Below are 22,421 nucleotides of genomic sequence, written 5' to 3'. Positions count from 1 at the left end.
TCTAGGTGTGCTCCAGAGTCATTGAGGAGCAGGAGTTTCTCTCATGCTTCAGACACTTGGATGTTTGGAGTCACTTTGTGGGAGATGTTTACACACGGACAGGAGCCATGGCTAGGACTCAATGGCAGCCAGGTACATACACAGACACACACATACACACACAATGAGTGTCTGTCGGTAGTGCTTGATAAGTTTGTGTGTGTGTAGATTCTCCATAAGGTGGATGTGGAGGGGGAGAGGCTGGTGAAGCCAGAAGACTGTCCCCAGGATGTTTACAACGTGATGCTGCAGACCTGGAGCCCTCAGCCTGATGACAGACCAACATTCACCGCCCTCAGAGACTTTCTATTGGAGGTAGGGACCAGACTAGGGATGTGCAGGTTGACTCATAACCCGCAGTCTCGGCAGTTATATCCGCAGTGCGGGCAGGTTTAGGGTTGGGTGACCACATCTCCCGGATTGTGCGGGACAGTCCCATATTTTGTCCCTTTGTCCCGCAACAAAACAATCTTGTCTCGTATATTTATCAACAAATTCAAACACCACTAATTTTGAAAATACAGTTGATTTGTAACGTATTTCAGTCACATTCCAACCTGTTTCTTGCTGTCACGTTGCGCTTATGATTTTAAAAAAAATATATATATATATACACTACCGTTCAAAAGTTTGGGGTCACTTAGAAATGTCCTTGTTTTTGAAAGAAAAGCAATTTTTTTGTCCATTAAAATAACATCAAATTGATCAGAAATACAGTGTAAACATTGTTAATGTTGTAAATGACTATTGTAGCTGGAAATGGCAGATTTTTTATGGAATATCTACATAGGCGTACAGAGGCCCATAATCAGCAACCATCACTCCTGTGTTCCAATGGCACGTTGTGATAGCTAATCCAAGTTTATCATTTGAAAAGGCTAATTGATCATTAGAAAACCCTTTTTGCAATTATGTTATTACAGCTGAAAACTGTTGTCCTGATTTAAAGAAGCAACAAAACTGGCCTTCTTTAGACTAGTTGAGTATCTGGAGCATCAGCATTTCTGGGTTCGATTACAGGCTCAAAATGGCCAGAAACAACAAACTTTCTTCTGAAACTCATCAGTCTATTCTTGTTCTGAGAAATTAAGGCTATTCCATGCGAGAAATTGCCAAGAAACTGAAGATCTTGTACAACGTCAACAGTGAAGAGGCGACTCCGGGATGCTGGCCTTCTAGGCAGAGTTCCTCTGTCCAGTGTCTGTGTTCTTTTGCCCATCTTAATCTTACATTTTTATTGGCCAGTCAAATATATGGCTTTTTCTTTGCAACTCTGCCTAGAAGGCCAGCATCACGGAGTCGCCTCTTCACTGTTGGCGTTGAGATTGGTGTTTTGCGGGTACTATTTAATGAAGCTGCCAATTGAGGACTTGTGAGGCGTCTGTTTCTCAAACTAGACACTCTAATGTACTTGTCCTCTTGCTCCTCTTTCTATTCTGGTTAGAGCCAGTTTGCGCTGTTCTGTGAATGGAGTAGTACACAGCGTTGTACGAGATCTCTCTCTCTCTCTCCAGATTAATGAGGTAGTCACCTGGAATGCATTTCAATTAACAGATATGCCTTGTTAAAAGTAAATGTGTGGAATTTCTTTCGTTTTTAATGCGTTTGAGACAATCACTTGTGTTGTAACATGGTAGGGGTGGTATACAAAAGATAGCTCTATCTGGTAAAAAACCAAGTCCATATTATGTCAAGAGCTCAAATAAGCAAAGAGAAACGACAGTCCATCATTACTTTAAGACATGAAGGTTAGTCAATGCGGAACATTTCAAGAACTTTAAACGTGCAGTCGCAAAAACCATCAAGGGCTATGATGAAACTAGCTCTCATGAATAATAATGAATAATGATGGAGATGGCTGCCGTTTTATGATCCCGTAACCAATTGTGCTATTGTGTATGTTTTTTCAACGTGATAAAGACAAAGGAGAGGATTGTGGACAACAGGAAAATGGGGAAAATGGGGACCGAGCACGTCCCCATTCTCATCGACGGGGCTGTAGTGGAGCAGGTTTAGAGCTTCAAGTTCCTTGGTGTCCACATCACCAACAAACTATCATGGTCCAAACACACTAAGACGTCGTGAAGAGGGCACGACAAAGCCTATTCCCCCTCGGGAGACTGAAAAGATTTGGCATGGGTCCTCAGATCCTCAAAAGGTTCTACAGCTACACCATCGAGAACATCCTGACTGGTTGCATCACTGCCTGGTATGGCAACTACTCTTTCTCCGACTGCAAGGCACCACAGAGGGTAATGCGTATGGCCCAGTATATCACTGGGGCCAAGCTTCCTGCCGTCCTGGACCTCTATACCAGGCAGTGTCAGAGGAAGGCCCTAAAAATTGTCAAAGACTCCAGCCACCCTAGTCATAGACTGTTCTCTCTGCTACCGCATGGCAAGCGGTACTGGAGCTTCAAGTCGAGGTCTACCCCCAAGCCATAAGACTCCTGAACAGCTAATCAAAGTGCTACACAGACCCCTCTTTTACGCTCCTGCTACTCTCTGTTTATGATCTATGCATAGTCACTTTAACTCTACCTACATGTACATATTACCTCAATTACCTCAACTAACCGGTGCCCCCACACATTGACTCTGTACCAGTACCCCCTGTATATAGCCTCGCTTGTTATATATAGCCTCGTTTGTTATCCAAATGAGCTTCAATGCCATACAACACTCCCTCTGTGGCTTCCCAGCTGCTTTTAAATGCCAATAAAACTAAGTACATACTCTTCAAACGATTCCACCCTCCCGCCTGACTAGCATCACTACTCTGGACGGTTCTGACCTAGAATATGTGGACAACTACAATTACCTAGGTGTCTGGTTAGACTGTAAACTCTCCTTCCAGACTCACATTAAGCATCTCCGATCCAAAATTAAATCTAGAATCGCCTTCCTATTTCTCAACAAAGCCTCCCTCACTCATGCCGACAAACATACCCTCGTAAAACTGACTATCCTACCGATCCTTGACTCCGGCTATGTCATTTACAAAATAGCCTCAAACACTCTACTCAGCAAACTGGATGTAGTCTATCACAGTGCCATCCGTTTTATCACTAAACCCCATATACTACCCACCACTGTGACCTGTATGCTCTCGTTGGCTGGCCCTCACTACATATCCGTCACCAAACCCACTGGCTCCAGGTCATCTACAAGTCTTTGCTAGGTAAAGCTCCGCCTTATCTCAGCTCACTGGTCACCATAGCAACACCCACCCGTAGCACACGCTCCAGCAGGTATATCTCACTGGTCACCCCCAAAGCCAACACTTTCTTTGGCCACCTTTCCTTCCAGTTCTCTGCTGCCAATGACTGGAACAAATTGCAAAAAATCTCTGAAGCTGGAGCTACTTCACTCAATTCCATTTTAACAAAAGGCTCCCATCCTAACTGTTTTACAATCCCTGAGACCAACCAGAAATGTTTTCCTGGACAAATATTCCAAAATGTTCCAAAAAACAGCCACACATGTGGTCTCTAGTTTCTGCATCACCACATTTTGCGTGAGGCAAAAGAGTAGGCTAGGTACCCTGTTGGGTGCAGTGGACTGCAGCGGTGTAGTGCTGCCGAAACGCACCAGAGCATCGCTCTGCCAGTTCGCACTATGGTGCTCATTCAAACCTGAATCAATGTCTTGCAAGATCACATAATGATTAATTAGTATACTACATTACAGACTCAAATATAATAGCATAGTAGCCTATACCATTATTGTTAAAGCAAGAACACCACATTAGTCATTTCTTATGAGATTTTAGGAATGGTTAGTTTATAGTAAAACAGAAATTCTCATGCCGGCAAAACTCAACAGCGTGCGCCACTTGGCAGAAATATGCTTAGAATGAAACAAAATACAGGAAGGCTATTTACTGTATATTGAACAAAGATTTAAACTGAGTTACAGTTCATAAAAGGAAATCAGTCAATTGAAATAAATTCATTAGTCATTAGTCCCTAATCTATGGATTTCACATGACTGGACAGGGGTGCAGCCATGGGTGGGCCTTGGAGGGCATAGGCCACCCACTTGGCAGACAGGCCCAACCACTGGGGAGCCAAGCCCAGCCAATCAGAAGTTTCTCCCCACAAAATGGCTTTATTACAGACAGAAATACTCCTCAGCACCCCCAACCCCCCTCAGATGATCCAGCAGGTGAAGAAGCCGGATGTGGAGGTCCGGGGCTGGCGTGGTTACACGTGGTTTGTGGTTGTGCGGCCGGTTGGACGTACTGCCAAATTCTCTAAAACGATGTTGGCAGCAGCTTATGGCTGAGCAATTAACATTCAATTCTCTGGCAACAGCTGTGGTGGGCATTCCACGCTCCCTCAAACCTTGAGCCGTCTGTGTCATTGTGTTGTGTGACTAAACTGCACATTTTAAAGTGGTATTTTATTGTCCCGAGCACAAGGTGCACTTGTGTAATGATCATGCTGTTTAATCAGTTTGGATGGATTAGCTTGGACAAGGAGAAATGCTCACCAACAGGGATGGAAACAAATTTGTGCACAAAAATTGAGTGAAATAAGATTTTGTGCGTATGGTAAATATCTGTGATTTTTATTTCAACTCATGAAACATGGGACCAACACTTTATATATTGCGTTTTATATTTTACTTCAGTGTAGTGTATTAACACCATCTGCTCTAATCTGCTCACAAAAAAAGTAATTGAAGACAATATAAATGCATATTCACATGAAACTGATTGAGATTAAATGATTGGCATGCAGATGGAGTTTGGACGTTTCACTGGTAAAATGTGAATAATTATCATTCACGATGGATAGTGATGATGGCCTATTTTGGAAATTAAGTAAGTATGCCTAATTTATAGAACTCTGCTACCCGACCCGAGCCTGACAAACCCTGACATTTTACATTGGGTTAGAGCAGGTAGGGCCTGTTTTTCATCAGTAACTAGGGTAACTCCAGGCGGCAGGTAGCCTAGTGGTTAGAGTGTTGGGCCAGTAACCGAAAGGTTGTTAGATCGAGTCCCGAGCTGACAAGGTAAGAATCAGTCGTTCTACCCCGGAACAAGGCAGTTAACCCACTGTTCCTAGGCTGTCATTGTAAATAAGAATTTGTTCTTAACTGACTTGCCCAGTAAAATAAAGGTAAAATAAAAAGGGTATGGACAGGGCTCGGTCAATAACTAGGGTACAGGCAGGGCTCAGGTATCACTAAATTGATCACTGACATTTTGAAGCTGAGTCATTTGCTCGTGCTCTGATGCGCAGTACAGTCATATCTGACTAAGATCATAATGTGGTGTCAGAAGTGCTTCAACCTCATCAAATATAAAACAGGAGAGATTATTTCACAGAAAATAATAATGTTCCTTGAGTTTTGTTGGGGTTTAGAGTGACAAAAAGTAGCTAAAAGTTCACTGCTCTCATGTCTCATCATTCAGCAGAGCAGCCCAAATGGAGCCGTTGCTATGGATACTCAGTCTCAAATAAAATGTTATTGGTCACATACAAGTGTTTTAGCAGATGTTATTGTTGGTGAAACAAAATGCTCTGAGCGCCATGAGCAGAGTGCATGCAGAGCGAGCTGCGCGTAGGGAACGCGTGACAAACAGAGAGGAGCAGCTAATGGATTTACTAATGGAGGAAGTTGTTTCGAGCAGTGCCGGGCCTGGGTAGGGTAGGGCCTGAACATCGTGGGCATGGGTAGGGCTCGGCAGTAGCGGTGTGTGGGTAAAATCACTGGGGAAGCCAAACCAGGAAAAAAAATGGCCATATTACAACCTAATTGCATTGTTTGCTCTGTAACCCGTTAGTTCATATGCCGTGCGACCGTGATGTAGAGGCCTAAGGCCGAGACCATAAGAAGACACAGTGGCAGAATAAATTCAACCACACCTTTCTTTCATCACAAAACCAGAGAGCAACCGCTGTCCAGTGAAGTCCACAAACCACATTGCATGTGACAAACAGTCGAGAAAGTTCATGTTTCCGGCATTTTCGGACCACTATACAACTATTGATTTAGAACCACGGAGAGTTACCGCAAGTCCCAAAGAAAACAGGAGCTGCCTCCACTATTCCAGCACCATTTCAGCTTCAACATTTCAACATCATCAAATCACCTCCGCTTAGTCTAATACAGCAACAACTAAAAGATACCAAAAACGATTTAGTCCAATCAACGTAAGCTAAATATGATGTGGCTGTCCATGGTTCCAATTTGTGTGTGTTCAAGTAGAAAAAAGATGTTGACACCCTACTTGTAGAGAAACGCCAATTCCATCCTCTGCTCTTTCATGTTGGGGAAATGGTCTATAACTCCGTCATACAGTACGCTTTTAGTTTTTGTGGTCATAGGCTACCTGGCTAAAATGCTTGTTCACTAGCCTAACTTCCTTTTATGGGCAATGATGAGCCAGCTAGCCAGCTTCCATCCTCTCTGGTCAGGGGCACAATGTATGAATTTATGGTTGAGTCAGAATCACCATTATAATCATTGGCCAGTACGGAGAATTAGGTAAAACCACAAGTCCAAATCCCTATCTCCATCCATGGCTCATTTAGGAAAGAGACCATTTTAGCTAACTAGCTAGCCACCGGAGGACAACAACACAACAAGATGCAATAATTCAAGTTTTTTCTGTAAATTATGTTTTGCTCTCAATGTGATTGGTGTGAAGACAAATCCAAACAGGCTTCCCTTGACACTTTTTTGTTGTTGCGCCAGGACCATTCACAGTTGAGCTCACTCAGTTTAGCTCAGTACTGATTTGCTATTAATTTATACTTTTTTATCAAGGGAGGCCAAATGCTCGCTGGGTTCCCTTGCATTCAGTGCTAGGGGCGGCAACAATGTCATACTTTTTTTGACCAGACAGCATCAGATAGATGGGCGACACATACAGAGACAGAGACGTGCTGTTTCGCTGGCTCGCATGCTTTCTCCGGTGAGATACATCCAGCCTCCTGCGAATTGAAGGAAAATGATGAAACAGAGAGATAAAATATACATTATTTTATGTTTTGTTATTTTATTGGTAAATGTTTTGGGGAAGCCTGTCTTCCCTTGGCATCCATGAATACACACCACTGGGGCTCAGACTCAAAATTCATGCCCGTGCAGTTCTCTACTAACTTGTTGTTGAAGGGGATTAATAGAGGGTGCTGCCAAATTATTTAATTGTATGGAGGCTACACTGTCCTGAGTATGTCCCTCAAAATCATCCTGTTGTCCCGCATTTAGGTATTTTAAATGTGGTCACCCTAGTTTAGTGTCACGAAATATTGTGTGGATGAAGGGCGGGTTGTTGGCGGGCGGGTTGAATAAAGAGAAAACTATGCGTTAAAAAAACATAAATGTTTCACTCTTGTGAAATTCATATCTATAGGCTACATTATTTTCATCCCGAGTTAGTGTGCAGCCTAAGCTTTAGGGCCTAACTGTAGCGCGCCAAATACACGCCAATCGCCAAATGCTTTTGGGAACTTGGCTAGAAAAGGTTAACGTCGATCCACTGAGGCGAAAATGACAATATCGGAGTTTAATTCAATAAGAGACAATCTGAGAAATAGAGAGTTGAAAATAAATAGAAGGAGGGCCAGAACAGTAGTCTAATGTTTGGTAAAGATTTGGTGAATTGGTAAAAGAGGATGATAGCAGTGCTAACTATGTTATGTGTGATGATTGTGAGGCGCTAAACAAATTCAACAGTCACAGGACGGGGACTTCGAAATTACTGTTCAGATGGGTTAAATGGAACAGTAGCCTGAAATCTGGACTGACTGTAGGTCTATAACCTCTCACATAGTCTAATATAATATTAACTCCTGAAGAATTAAGCATTTCATGCACTAAAATGATACATCAAATGTAAAACAGGAGTGGAGAAATCTGGAGAGAATGAATGCGTGGTTAGGGACTGTGTGTAATCTTTATCAGCATCATAAAGGCTGATAGTATTTCAACCACATAAAATATGCATCCAAACAGAACTGAAATCTTATCAGAAACATGTTAGGTAGTTTTTGCAGCTTTTCATTTCCTTAAAACCGGTCAAACTGATGTTGTGAAAATGTTGCAATAATCCGTTTTTTTGCATTTTCTCCCCGGCCCTTAAACCTTGTTGTGCGAGAGAAAACTAGATTGAACTATTCATTCTATCGATTTAAGACATTCTATAACCTAATTATCCTACTCCTGTCTATAGCTTACAAAAATAAATCAAATCATTCAAAATAGGCTACTACACCAAAAAGCATGATTTGGCCAAAAAGGATAGGAAGGGCCTGCAATTTGGGTAGGCTGCGCGGCAAATACCAAATAGATGTTTGTTGAGTTGCGACTGTCAGTGAAAAGTAGAGAGGCCCAGCCAGGCATATCGCATTATTTCAAAATATAAAAACATAGTTTGGAAAGCAAATGACTATTGCTGTAAAGAGAAGACAAAAAAAACTAAAATCTGTCTTTTAGTTAGGCCTATCAAAATTCTCAAATGAATTGAGCGAACGGTATAGCCTATCTTATTGGCACCCGCAGAGAGCACTGGTCGTATCCCTGGTGCGCATTTTCACTCTTTGTCATTGTTGGGTCAGTGCCACTTCAACTGTTTTTGTTTGGACAAGGTTAGAGGGACATCATATTGTAATTGTGTCTCCCCTTGTCGTTAGCCGATTTAATAGATCAGACAACATCGTTTTTATTAATTTGTTTGTCAGTGTTCGCAGAGAAGACTACCCTGTACTTTTTGTCATATTAAAAAAGATTGTGTCCAGTCACAATGTGTCCAGTCACATAAAGTGTATTAGAGTTGCATGAAATGTGTTTATAAAAGGCCACATTTTTCCTGTGCAAAGAAAGGAGAAGAAGCGTCTCTGATATAGCCTATAACTTAGGTCACTCTTCGCCACTACGTGCTCAGACATGCATTTTTGGCCAACAATGATTGAGTTATATTATTAGCCTAAATTAGGACAATCCAATCTTCTTATCACATTAGGAATAGTAGGCTTGCATAAGTCTGCAAATGTGATGATGCATGGGATGTGATGATGCATGGGATGTGATGATGCATGGGATGTGATGATGCATGGAATGTGATGATGCATGGGATGTGATGATGCATGGAATGTGATGATGTATGGGATGTGATGATGCATGGGATGTGATGATGCATGGAATGTGATGATGTATGGGATGTGATGATGCATGGAACGTTTTATTGTAAGGGTGCATTTTTATGGTAATTTGCTTCCCCAAACTTGAAACTCATGCGCCTCCTATGGCTAACAAGTAGTGAAGCCGCATGTGTCTGATTGTAGACAAGTTGACTAACTAACAGTCTACCAAAATGTCTGAAATGATAAGCCGAAACACAGGTCTATTTATAGACTGGCCTGTCCAAATATTACTCCATCTCTGACTGTACAGAGCATTTTCTATTTTAGCGGGTCGGGTGCTGGCCTCAGATTTTCACTATCACATATAGTCGGGCAATTGTGGGTGCAGGTGAACAAACAGGTGAACCGTGCATCACTAGAATACACATTCATGGCATGGTTCACCAAGTGTCCAGCAGAGAGCACTGTAGGTACACGAGTGATTGCAAGACTGCAGGTGCAAAGGAAAAATGAATGTTGGTTTTATAAATCTTGGGGCAGATTTCCCAGACACAGATTAAGCCTAGTCCTGTAAAATTATTCCATGTAGAATCATGCTTTTTAGTCCAGGATTCGGATCAATCTGTGTCTGGGAAAACAGCGCATGACATTCTCCGCCTAGTAGTCATAATCATGGTGTGTGTGTGTGTGTGTGTGTGTGTGTGTGTGTGTGTGTGTGTGTGTGTGTGTGTGTGTGTGTGTGTGTGTGTGTGTGTGTGTGTGTGTGTGTGTGTGTGTGTGTGTGTGTGTGTGTGTGTGTGTGTGTGTGTGTAGACCATGCCTACAGACATGAGATCACTGCAGGACTTTGAAGAACCAGACAAACTTCAGATCAACATGAATGACATCATCACTGTCATCGAGGGCAGGTCAGTGTGTGTATAAGAAGAATGATTCATCATTCAGAAAGGCAGATAGATATCTAATATGAAGAACATATATCCTTCTCTGTAATGTGCAATAGGGAATCATATCAGTGTGTGTTCATGTGTGTCTCCAGAGCAGAGCTCTATTGGTGGAGAGGTCAGAACAGAAGGACGTTGCGCGTGGGACAGTTTCCTCGCCACGTGGTCACGTCGGTCAGCGGCCTGTCGGCCCAAGACATCAGCAGACCCCTCACACACTCCTTCATTCACACTGGACACGGAGACACTGACCCACACAGGAGCTGGGGGCACGCTGACCGCATAGACAGGTACACACACACACACACACACACAGACCTGGCTGTTACCTGCGGGTACAGTGTCTGACAACTGGAGTAAAGCAGAGCCCCGTTAGCAGTGCAATTGCTCTTTAGCTTGTCAGGCACAATAAAACCAGTGGAAAAGTCCCCAAATACTTTTTTAAAATGACGCCTGAAGTACTGTGTTAACACTGTGTTTAAACTCTACTATATCCCTGGTCTTTACCCCTCCCCAGCCTGTACTTGGGAAACCCCATGGACCCCCCTGATGTTATGGGAATGGATCCTTCCACTGCCCGGCCCACCAAACTACCCAGCCGCACCAGGAGTGAGTAGGCTACACAAACTAACACACATTTATTCTCTCCTTACAAATATCTTCCTACCTTTTTATTCATTCATAAAGTCTCTCCCTCTTTCTGTTTTTGTCTCTCAGAGAAGCCTCCTCCTCGTCCTCCCCAGCCTGCTGTCCTGATCAAGAGTACGTCTCCCATGCTGAGTGTGTATTTACCTGTATATGTTGAGCTGTCTATGACTCTCTGATTGATGATAACGGTGTGTGTGTGTGTGTGTGTGTGTGTGTGTGTGTGTGTGTGTGTGTGTGTGTGTGTGTGTGTGTGTGTGTGTGTGTGTGTGTGTGTGTGTGTGTGTAGAGCCGTTCTATGACTCTGTGTTAGATGATGATGATGAATATGAAGGTGCTTCGTCGGGGCTGAAGAGGCTGGGCGCGGCTATAGGCCTTAAACTCCGCCCGGGGGAGGGGTCAGGTGTGAGGTCGGCCAAAAGCGAAGTCTCGCTCATCGACTTCACCGATGACAGCTTCAGCTCAGCCACGCCCTCCCCTCTCACTGAGACACGCACACCTGACCAGGACACACTCCAGGTACACGCACACCTGACCAGGATATATACACACACACACACACACACACACACACACACACACACACACACACACACACACACACACACACAAAGAAGGCAAAATAACCTTCTTCTCTCCCTCCAGGACCTTCCTTCCATCCTGGACTGGCCCCTCCCTCTTCCTGCCTACGACGAGGTTGCCACAGAGGCCGAGGGTCAATTGGCAGACCAGGAGGTTCGATCTATCACTGGATTGCCAGAGGGGATGGTGGCTCCGCCCAACACTAATGCAGAGAGGAGGGGCTTAACTCAGTCAGCTGATCTGTTCCAGGAGCTGCAGAGAGAGGTAGGACACACACAGACACACACAGAGACACACACACAGACACAGACACACACCACAGGTTAGTCATTTGAGTCTGGAGTTGTAACGTTGTTTTTCTCTCTTCCTGCTGACCTGCAGGTGATGGTGAAGCTGCGTGTTCCCATGACAGCTGGCCGTTCCCTCCCCTCCTCCCCCCTCCCCCTCTCCCTGGCCCCTCACAGACAGATCTACCTTCCTCCCCCCTCCTCTTCCTCCTATGAGGACAGACCCATGCTACCTCCACGCTCCCCCATCCCACCGCTCCGCTCCTCCAAACGCGTTTCCCTATGTGAGAGGGAAAACACACCCCCTCAGATCCCTCCCAGAGTCCACGCCTTCTCTCAGCCCTCCTCACGCTCCTCCTCCCCCCTTCCTTTAGTGCTTCCCCTCTCTGTCTCCCCTCTCTCCTCCTCCCTTTGTCTCCCCCCTCCTCCCCTCTCCTTCTCTCCTCGTCAGAGAACTGGACTATATGGGGTTGTTGGTCCTCTCGGCTCTCTAATCTCCTCCACCCCCACTTCCTCTCCTCCCTCCTCCTCCCTCTATTCCTCCATGCTTATGGCTGCCCCTCCCCCCAGTTCCTCATTGGATCCCCTCTCTGAGGGGCGTGGCCTGTCAATATTTATTGACAACTCTCAGAGTTCTGAACGCCCCGCCTACTTAGAGAGGTATGGAGCCACCAAAATGGCCACCGTCCGACCCATGGTGCAACAGCAGCCAGGTGGGGGTGGGGCCAGGCCTAACTCCTCCCACAACAACAACAACCACAGGACTCAACATTTAACTACAGCTCCCAGCAGGCAACGGGAGAACGGCCTCATTCAGGTTAGAGATGTTCAGAACAATGAGGCTGCATTCAAGTGCTCTTTGTGTTTACTTGTTTATTGTGTCAGAAATGCATTCAAGTGCTCTTTGTGTTTACTTGTTTATTGTGTCAGAAATGCATTCAAGTGCTCTTTGTGTTTACTTGTTTATTGTGTCAGAAATGCATTCAAGTGCTCTTTGTGTTTACTTGTTTATTGTGTCAGAAATGCATTCAAGTGCTCTTTGTGTTTACTTGTTTATTGTGTCAGAAATGCATTCAAGTGCTCTTTGTGTTTACTTGTTTATTGTGTCAGAAATGCATTCAAGTGCTCTTTGTGTTTACTTGTTTATTGTGTCAGAAATGCATTCAAGTGCAAGACTTCTGAATCTATGAGATGCTTAAACATTGTGTGTGTGTGTGTGTGTGTGTGTGTGTGTGTTTACACGCACACAAACACACACACTCTCTCTAACATCTGCCTTTCTCTCTCTCTCTCTTTCTCTCTCCCTCTCTAATATCTGTATCTCTCTGTTGTAGGTAGAACAGTTGTTCCAGCTGGGTCTGCGTTCTAGAATAGAGTGCCAGGAGGTTCTAGAGCGTTGCCAGTGGAACCTAGAACAGGCAAGCACCATGCTACTGGACTCTTGTGGAAAAGTAGGCTGAGACAGACTCCAGGACTACTGACCTACAGACTTAAAACTACTGATCTTTAACCCTACAGACCTACTGTTCTAAAAACTACAGACCTGAAACAACAAACCTTTACCTATTACTACAGACCTACTGTTCTAAAAACTACAGACCTGAAACAACAAACCTTTACCTATTACTACAGACCTTTAACTACAGACCTGAAACAACAAACCTTTACCTATTACTACAGACCTTTAACTACAGACCTGAAACAACAAACCTTTACCTATTACTACAGACCTTTAACTACAGACCTGAAACAACAAACCTTTACCTATTACTACAGACCTTTAACTACAGACCTGAAACAACAAACCTTTACCTATTACTACAGACCTACTGTTCTAAAAACTACAGACCTGAAACAACAAACCTTTACCTATTACTACAGACCTTTAACTACAGACCTGAAACAACAAACCTTTACCTATTACTACAGACCTTTAACTACAGACCTGAAACAACAAACCTTTACCTATTACTACAGACCTTTAACTACAGACCTGAAACAACAAACCTTTACCTATTACTACAGACCTTTATCTACAGACCTGAAACAACAAACCTTTACCTATTACTACAGACCTACTGTTCTAAAAACTACAGACCTGAAACAACAAACCTTTACCTATTACTACAGACCTGAAACAACAAACCTTTACCTATTACTACAGACCTGAAACAACAAACCTTTACCTATTACTACAGACCTGAAACAACAAACCTTTACCTATTACTACAGACCTGAAACAACAAACCTTTACCTATTACTACAGACCTTTAACTACAGACCAGCCACCTGTATACTAGAGAACTCTGACAATGAGGTGAAGCCAACCAATTTAAGGCTGGAGACTAGAAGCTCACAGAGAGGGGGGAACAGAACAGACATTCCCTTGCTGGAGACTGTAGGACCTGGTTGAGTCCTACGGAGGGAAACACAATACTGCATGTTCAGTAGTTAAGTTATTATATTGTTATATTATATAGATACAGTGCCTTCAGAAACTATTCACACCCCTTGACCTATTCACGTTTTTTGTGTGTTAAAGCCTGAATTTAACATGGATTAAACTGAGATTTTGTGTCACTGGCCTACACACAATACCCCATAATGTCAAAGTGGAATTATGTTTTCAGAACTTTTTACAAATTAATTAAAAATGAAAAGCTGAAATGTGTCGAGTCCTTAAGTATTCAACCCCTTTGTTATGGAATTCCTAAATAAGTTCAGGAGTAAAAATGCATTTGCTTAACAAGTCGCATAATAAGTTGCATGGACTCACTCTGTGTTCAATAATAGTGGTTAACATGATCATCTCTGTACCCCACACAGACAATTATCTGTAAAGTCCCTCAGTCGAACAGTGAATTTCAAACACAGAATCAACCACAAAGACCAGGGAGGTTCTCCAATGCCTTGCAAAGAAAGGCAGCTATTGGTAGATGGAGAAAAAAAAGCAGACATTGAATATCCGTTTCAGCATGGTGCAGTTATTAATGACACTTTGGATGGTGTATCAATACACCCAGTCACTACAAAGATACAGGTGTCCTCCCTAACTCAGTTGCCGGAGAGGAAGGAAACCTCTCAGGGATTTCACCATGAGGCCAATGGTGACTTTAAAACAGTTACAGAGTTTAATGGCTGTGATAGGAGAAAACTGAGGATGGATCAACAACATTGTAGTTACTCCACAATACTAACCTAAATGACAGAGTGAAAAGAAGGAAGCCTGTACAGAATACAAATATTCCAAAACATGCATTCTGTTTGCAATAAGGCACTAAAGGAAAACTGCAAAAATGTGGCAAAGAAATTAACTTTATGTGCTGAATACAAAGCATTATGTTTGGGTCAAATCCAACACAACACAGTACCACTCTTCATATTTTCAAGCATGGTGGTGGCTGCATCATGTTATGGGTATGCTTGTCATCGGCAAGGACTAGAGTTTTTTTAGGATACAAAGATCAAATCAAAATTGATTTGAATAAAGCTAAGCACAGGCAAAATCCTAAAGGAAAACCTGGTTCAGTCTGCTTTCCAACAGACACTGGGAGACAAATTCACCTTTCAGCAGGACAATAACCTAAAACACAAGGCCAAATATACACTGAGTGTACAAAACATTATTAGCACCTGCTCTTTCCATGACATAGACTGACCTGGTGAATCCAGGTGAAATCTATGATCTCTTATTGATATCACTTGTTAGATCCACTTCAATCAGTGTAGATGAAAGGGATGAGAGGATTAAAGAAGGATTTTTAAGGCTTGAGACAATTGAGACATGGGTTGTGTATGTGTGCCATTCAAAGGGTGAATGGGCAAGACAACAGATTGAAATGTCTTTGTATGGGGTATGGTAGTAGACGTCAGGTGCACCGATTCCTGTCAAGAACTGCAACACTGCTGCGTTTTTCACTCTCAACAACCAACTTGACAGAGCTTGAAGAATTTAAGGAATAATGTGCAATCCAGGTGTGCTAAGCTCTTAGAGACTTATCCAGAAAGACTGACAGCTGTAATCGCTGCCAAAAGTGATTCCAACATGGGGTGGGAATACTTATGTAAATTCCATATTTCTATTTTTAATTTTCTATAAATTTGCTAAAAATTCTCAAAACATGTTTTAATTTTGTCATGATGGGGTATTGTGTGTAGATGGGTGATATTTTTATTTTTTAAATATATGTTGAATTCAGGCTGTAAAAACAACATGTGGAATAAGTCAAGGGGTATGAACACTTTCTGACAGCACTGTTAATCATTGTTAGTTATATTTGCTCACAGGATCAAATGTGAAGTATGAATATTTATTGTTTGGATATTTAAGGATTATTTATGTTACTTTAATTACTCCAGATCTTTTGTGTGTGCGTGTGCGTGTGTGCGTGTATATGTGTGTGTGTGTGTTGATAGCTACTGTAGATGCTCATGCTGTTAATGATATGTATATCAGGGATACAAAATGATACTTTGTTTTATTTCATGACTACTACAACACTACAGACAATGAGTCCAGATGAAGTGTTCCTCACAGATATGTGTCATTGTAAAGTATGATAATAATGTTGTATATTAGATACAAAGTACGATTGCAAAGTAAAAATGGTATAATACGTATTAAGTATTTAAGTGTAAAGTTTAGTAAAACGTTGTGTATACAGTATAGTGTTTTATGGTGTGGGACATACAGAAGATTTAACATGATGATGTGTGTGTGTGTGTGTGTGTGTGTGTGTGTGTGTGTGTGTGTGTGTGTGTGTGTGTGTGTGTGTGTGTGTGTGTGTGTGTGTGTGTGTGTGTGTGTGTGTGTGTGTGTGTGTGTGTGTGAATAGTGATAATAATGATGATAATCATGAAACATTCTGGAGCAGCCATACACCATATTACAGACCTACCTATCTACAGGGAGGTTCAGACTGCACGGTGTGTGTGTTTTGAGGGTGAGTTATTGAGAGAGAGAGAGAGAGTGTTAATTCATGTGTGTGTGTTTGAGTGTGAGTTATTGAGAGAGAGAGAGTGTTAATTCCTGTGTGTGTGTTTGAGTGTGAGTTATTGAGTGAGAGAGAGTGTTAATTCATGTGTGTGTGTTTGAGGGTGAGTTATTGAGTGAGAGAGAGTGTTAATTCATGTGTGTGTGTTTGAGGGTGAGTTATTGAGAGAGAGAGAGTGTTAATTCATGTGTGTGTGTTTGAGGGTGAGTTATTGAGTGAGAGAGAGTGTTAATTCATGTGTGTGTGTTTGAGGGTGAGTTATTGAGAGAGAGAGAGTGTTAATTCATGTGTGTGTGTTTGAGGGTGAGTTATTGAGTGAGAGAGAGTGTTAATTCATGTGTGTGTGTTTGAGGGTGAGTTATTGAGAGAGAGAGAGAGAGTGTTAATTCATGTGTGTGTGTTTGAGTGTGAGTTATTGAGAGAGAGAGAGTGTTAATTCCTGTGTGTGTGTTTGAGTGTGATTTATTGAGTGAGAGAGAGTGTTAATTCATGTGTGTGTGTTTGAGGGTGAGTTATTGAGTGAGAGAGAGTGTTAATTCATGTGTGTGTGTTTGAGGGTGAGTTATTGAGAGAGAGAGAGTGTTAATTCATGTGTGTGTGTTTGAGGGTGAGTTATTGAGTGAGAGAGAGTGTTAATTCATGTGTGTGTGTTTGAGGGTGAGTTATTGAGAGAGAGAGAGAGTGTTAATTCATGTGTGTGTGTTTGAGGGTGAGTTATTGAGTGAGAGAGAGTGTTAATTCATGTGTGTGTGTTTGAGGGTGAGTTATTGAGAGAGAGAGAGTGTTAATTCATGTGTGTGTGTTTGAGGGTGAGTTATTGAGTGAGAGAGAGTGTTAATTCATGTGTGTGTGTTTGAGGGTGAGTTATTGAGAGAGAGAGAGTGTTAATTCATGCGTGTGTGTTTGAGGGTGAGTTATTGAGTGAGAGAGAGTGTTAATTCATGTGTGTGTGTTTGAGGGTGAGTTATTGAGAGAGAGAGAGTGTTAATTCATGTGTGTGTGTTTGAGGGTGAGTTATTGAGAGAGAGAGAGTGTTAATTCATGTGTGTGTGTTTGAGGGTGAGTTATTGAGAGAGAGAGAGTGTGTTAATTCATGTGTGTGTGTTTGAGTGTGAGTTATTGAGAGAGAGAGAGAGAGAGAGAGAGTGTTAATTCATGTGTGTGTGTTTGAGGGTGAGTTATTGAGTGAGAGAGAGTGTTAATTCATGTGTGTGTGTTTGAGGGTGAGTTATTGAGAGAGAGAGTGTTAATTCATGTGTGTGTGTTTGAGGGTGAGTTATTGAGAGAGAGAGAGTGTTAATTCATGTGTGTGTGTTTGAGGTTGAGTTATTGAGTGAGAGAGAGTGTTAATTCATGTGTGTGTGTTTGAGGGTGAGTTATTGAGAGAGAGAGAGTGTTAATTCATGTGTGTGTGTTTGAGGGTGAGTTATTGAGAGAGAGAGAGAGAGAGAGAGAGAGAGAGTGTTAATTCATGTGTGTGTGTTTGAGGGTGAGTTATTGAGTGAGAGAGAGTGTTAATTCATGTGTGTGTGTTTGAGGGTGAGTTATTGAGAGAGAGAGAGTGTTAATTCATGTGTGTGTGTTTGAGGGTGAGTTATTGAGAGAGAGAGAGAGAGTGTTAATTCATGTGTGTGTGTTTGAGGGTGAGTTATTGAGAGAGAGAGAGAGAGAGAGAGTGTTAATTCATGTGTGTGTGTTTGAGGGTGAGTTATTGAGTGAGAGAGAGTGTTAATTCATGTGTGTGTGTTTGAGGGTGAGTTATTGAGAGAGAGAGAGTGTTAATTCATGTGTGTGTGTTTGAGGGTGAGTTATTGAGTGAGAGAGAGTGTTAATTCATGTGTGTGTGTTTGAGGGTGAGTTATTGAGAGAGAGAGAGTGTTAATTCATGTGTGTGTGTTTGAGGGTGAGTTAGTGAGAGAGAGAGAGAGAGAGAGAGAGAGAGTTAATTCATGTGTGTGTTGGCTCCTGCTCAGTGGTAAACTGACAGTCAAGTGGTTGTAGGGTAATGTTGACTACAGGAGAACAGATCTGTAACCCAACATGTCTGATATTTTATAATAAACAGGTTTTTGGATCATCTCTGTATTCTATTCTGGTTTCCCGCTTGTCTTGGAACATGTACACACGTGACAGAACAAAGAAACAAGATGTAATAGACAGAGAGGGAGGATTATGAGGGAGATAGAGGATAAAGAGAGAGAAAGAGAGGCAGGATAATGAGGGAGAGAGAGAAAGACAGAGAGGATAAAGAGGGAGAGAGAGTCAGGATTCACCTAGGGTCATGATTTGGGGCTGTACAAATGTTTGATGTATTAGAATAATTGATTATGCTTATGTTATATTAATAGAAGGGGAGGGGTTATAAGACCACTTCCTCACATTTATAGGGTCCTAGACTACAGATGAACAATATATATATTCATTATAGAGGTTTAGAATTGTTCCACAGTTGTTTTCTCATTCACTCACTCAATGTGTGACTGAGACAGAACTCTGCAGGGGAGTGTGGGAGATAAGAGACTACTCAGACATTCCACAGTAAATCTACTTTGGGGAGGGGACATTTATTGCCTAGCTTTTAGATAAACACTGAAACTCTGTTTGTACAGCCATGGATGCAGGGTTTTGGTCTCAGGAGTAAAAAGGTAATGATGTAGTCAGTGGCATCACTAAGGCGGGACTTCGGTTTAATAAAACAACTTGAGACCTGGTGTTTGATGCAGAACTTACTCAGCAACATTCGTGCTATGTTCCTGTTTGTCAACTTCTGTCTGCAATTGCATTAATAAAGGTTTTTGAATTATTTAATTAAAGATATTGTCATAATGCTAATTTCAGCAATGAGCCAATGATGATTGACAAGGAGGAAAGGAACAAACCTAACAAGATGAGAGGATAAAGAGGGAGAGGATAAAGAGAGAGAGAGAAAGAGAGGATAATGAGTGAGAGAGAAAGACAGAGGATAATGAGTGAGAGAGAAAGACAGAGGATAAAGAGAGAGAGGACGAAGCGAGAAAGAGAGAGAGGGGATAAAGAGGGAGAGAGAAAGAGAGGATAATGAGTGAGAGAGAAAGACAGATGATAAAGAGGGAGAGAGAGAAAGAGAGGCAGGATGAAGAGAGAAAGAGGATAATGAGGGAGAGTGATAGAGGATAAAGAGAGAGAGAGAGAAAGAAACAATGAGAAGAGACAGTAGAAGAAGAAAAGAGCTAGATTGAAAGAAAGATGAGAGTGTTACTCATCCTTGAACTGGACAGAAATCAATGGGATCAGGTGGTTAGAGAAGAGAGGGGGTAGGGGAGAGGAGATAGAAGGGGGGGAGAGGAGACAGAAGAGAGGGGGTAGGGGAGAGGAGAGAGAAGGGGGGGAGAGGAGACAGAAGAGAGGGCGTAGGGGAGAGGAGAGAGAAGGGGGGGAGAGGAGACAGAAGAGAGGGGGTAGGGGAGACAAGAGAGAAGAGAGGAGAGAGAAGAAAGGGGAGAGGAGAGAGAAGAAAGGGGAGAGAGAAGAAAGGGGAGAGGAGAGAGAAGAGAGGGGACAGAAGAAAGAAGAGAGGGGGAAGGGGAGAGGAGAGAGGGGGAAGGGGAGAGGAGCGAGAAGAGAGGTGAGAGAAGGGGAGAGGTGAGAGAAGAGGTGAGACAAGAGAGGGGGTAGGGGAGAGGAGAGAGAAGAGAGGGGGTAGAAGAAGTGATGAGTGGAGGAGGGGGGGTAGATGTGAGGAGTGGAGGAGGGAAGAGGAGGGAAGAAGGAGAGAGGGAGGAAGAGTTAATGGGGCTGACAGACACACACATGAAATGCAACTCCGGGCTGAGGAACACACACACACACACACACACAGAGTGATGAGTAACAGGCAGCATAGTCATTCAGCAGTGAGATTAACGACTGAACTCTTCTGTCATCAAACACCTGCTCTCTCCCTCTGTCTTTGTCTTTCTCTCTCTTTCACTATACCTCCCTCTCATCTCTCCATTTCTCACTTCCTCTTTGTACTTACTGTTCCTTGTCAGTAGGACAGTCTAGCCAGCAGGGACAAGTCTAGCCAGCAGGGACAAGTCCAGTCAGCAGGGACAAGTCCAGTCAGCAGGGACAAGTCCAGTCAGCAGGGACAAGTCCAGCCAGCAGGGACAAGTCTAGCCAGCAGGGACAAGTCTAGCCAGCAGGGACAAGTCCAGTCAGCAGGGACAAGTCCAGCCAGCAGGGACAAGTCTAGCCAGCAGGGACAAGTCTAGCCAGCAGGGACAAGTCTAGCCAGCAAGGACAAGTCTAGCCAGCAGGGACAAGTCTAGCCAGCAGGGACAAGTCTAGCCAGCAGGGACAAGTCTAGCCAGCAAGGACAAGTCTAGCCAGCAGGGACAAGTCTAGCCAGCAGGGACAAGTCTAGCCAGCAGGGACAAGTCTAGCCAGCAGGGACAAGTCTAGCCAGCAGGGACAAGTCTAGCCAGTAAGGACAAGTCTAGCCAGCAGGGACAAGTCTAGCCAGCAGGGACAAGTCTAGCCAGCAGGGACAAGTCTAGCCAGTAAGGACAAGTCTAGCCAGTAAGGACAAGTCTAGCCAGCAGGGACAAGTCTAGCCAGCAGGGACAAGTCTAGCCAGCAGGGAAAAGTTTAGCCAGCAGGGACAAGTCTAGCCAGCAGGGACAAGTCTAGCCAGCAGGGAAAAGTCTAGCCAGCAGGGACAAGTCTAGCCAGTAAGGACAAGTCTAGCCAGCAGGGACAAGTCTAGCCAGCAGGGACAAGTCTAGCCAGCAGGGAAAAGTCTAGCCAGCAGGGACAAGTCTAGCCAGTAAGGACAAGTCTAGCCAACAGGGACAAGTCTAGCCAGCAGGGACAAGTCTAGCCAGCAGGGACAAGTCTAGCCAGTAAGGACAAGTCTAGCCAGTAAGGACAAGTCTAGCCAGCAGGGACAAGTCTAGCCAGCAGGGACAAGTCTAGCCAGCAGGGAAAAGTTTAGCCAGCAGGGACAAGTCTAGCCAGCAGGGACAAGTCTAGCCAGCAGGGAAAAGTCTAGCCAGCAGGGACAAGTCTAGCCAGTAAGGACAAGTCTAGCCAGCAGGGACAAGTCTAGCCAGCAGGGACAAGTCTAGCCAGCAGGGAAAAGTCTAGCCAGCAGGGAAAAGTCTAGCCAGTAGGGACAAGTCTAGCCAGTAGGGACAAGTCTAGCCAGTAGGGACAAGTCCAGTCAGCAGGGACAAGTCCAATCAGCAGGGACAAGTCCAATCAGCAGGGACAAGTTCAGTCAGCAGGGATAAGTTCAGTCAGCAGGGACAGTCCTCTGCTATTTCAGTTCTCAGTGTGTGTCACTGTGTTTGATTGTGATAGATGTGTATAATGGTGTGTGTAAATGGAGAATCAATCAATCAAATTTCAATCAAATGTATTTATAAAGCCCGTTTTATGTCAGCAGATGTCACAAAGTGCTATACAGAAACCCAGCCTAAAACCCCAAACAGCAAGCAATGCAGATGTAGAAGCATGGTGGCTAGGAAAAACTTGAAAATAAAGGAGAGCCTCACACTCTAGGAGCTCAGATGCAAAAATTAAATTACCAACGTTTCGACAGCCAAGCTGTCTTCATCAGAGTATAATCACAAACACTGCGGGATGACTCGTTTATATAGTGTCAAAAGACACACAGGTGTCTGTAATCATGGCCAAGAGTGGCCTAATATCATTGGTTAATTCTCAAATATTAAAATGGCATACAAAAAACAAATGGATAGCATACGATCATAGATTCATTTTAGACTACACAAGCTTACAAACAATTACAATGGCAAAGTCACAATAATCACAAGAATGGCTTCAGATCAAAGTCTACGTTGAGAGC

The 22,421-nt window shown here is 43.3% G+C and overlaps 1 protein-coding gene across 1 annotated transcript in view; it reads left to right on the top strand.

The window, feature by feature from the left end:
• tnk2a (tyrosine kinase, non-receptor, 2a) overlaps positions 1–13,891 on the top strand; it is a 29,120-nt gene extending 15,229 nt beyond the window's left edge. Inside the window, exons 8-16 of the mRNA XM_038972686.1 lie at positions 6–132; positions 208–354; positions 9,953–10,047; positions 10,179–10,373; positions 10,601–10,692; positions 11,018–11,247; positions 11,374–11,588; positions 11,676–12,414; positions 12,932–13,891. Coding sequence (XP_038828614.1) covers positions 6–132; positions 208–354; positions 9,953–10,047; positions 10,179–10,373; positions 10,601–10,692; positions 11,018–11,247; positions 11,374–11,588; positions 11,676–12,414; positions 12,932–13,057 — 1,966 coding nt within the window. The 3' untranslated portion in view covers positions 13,058–13,891. The remainder of the gene's footprint in view (positions 1–5; positions 133–207; positions 355–9,952; positions 10,048–10,178; positions 10,374–10,600; positions 10,693–11,017; positions 11,248–11,373; positions 11,589–11,675; positions 12,415–12,931) is intronic.
• The last annotated feature ends 8,530 nt before the right edge of the window (positions 13,892–22,421 follow it).

This window comes from Salvelinus namaycush, chromosome 33 (assembly GCF_016432855.1).
Source record: "Salvelinus namaycush isolate Seneca chromosome 33, SaNama_1.0, whole genome shotgun sequence".
NCBI lineage: Eukaryota > Metazoa > Chordata > Actinopteri > Salmoniformes > Salmonidae > Salvelinus > Salvelinus namaycush.
The sequence above is the reverse complement of the archived record's forward strand: the minus strand, read 5'-3'. Positions and strand labels throughout refer to the sequence as shown.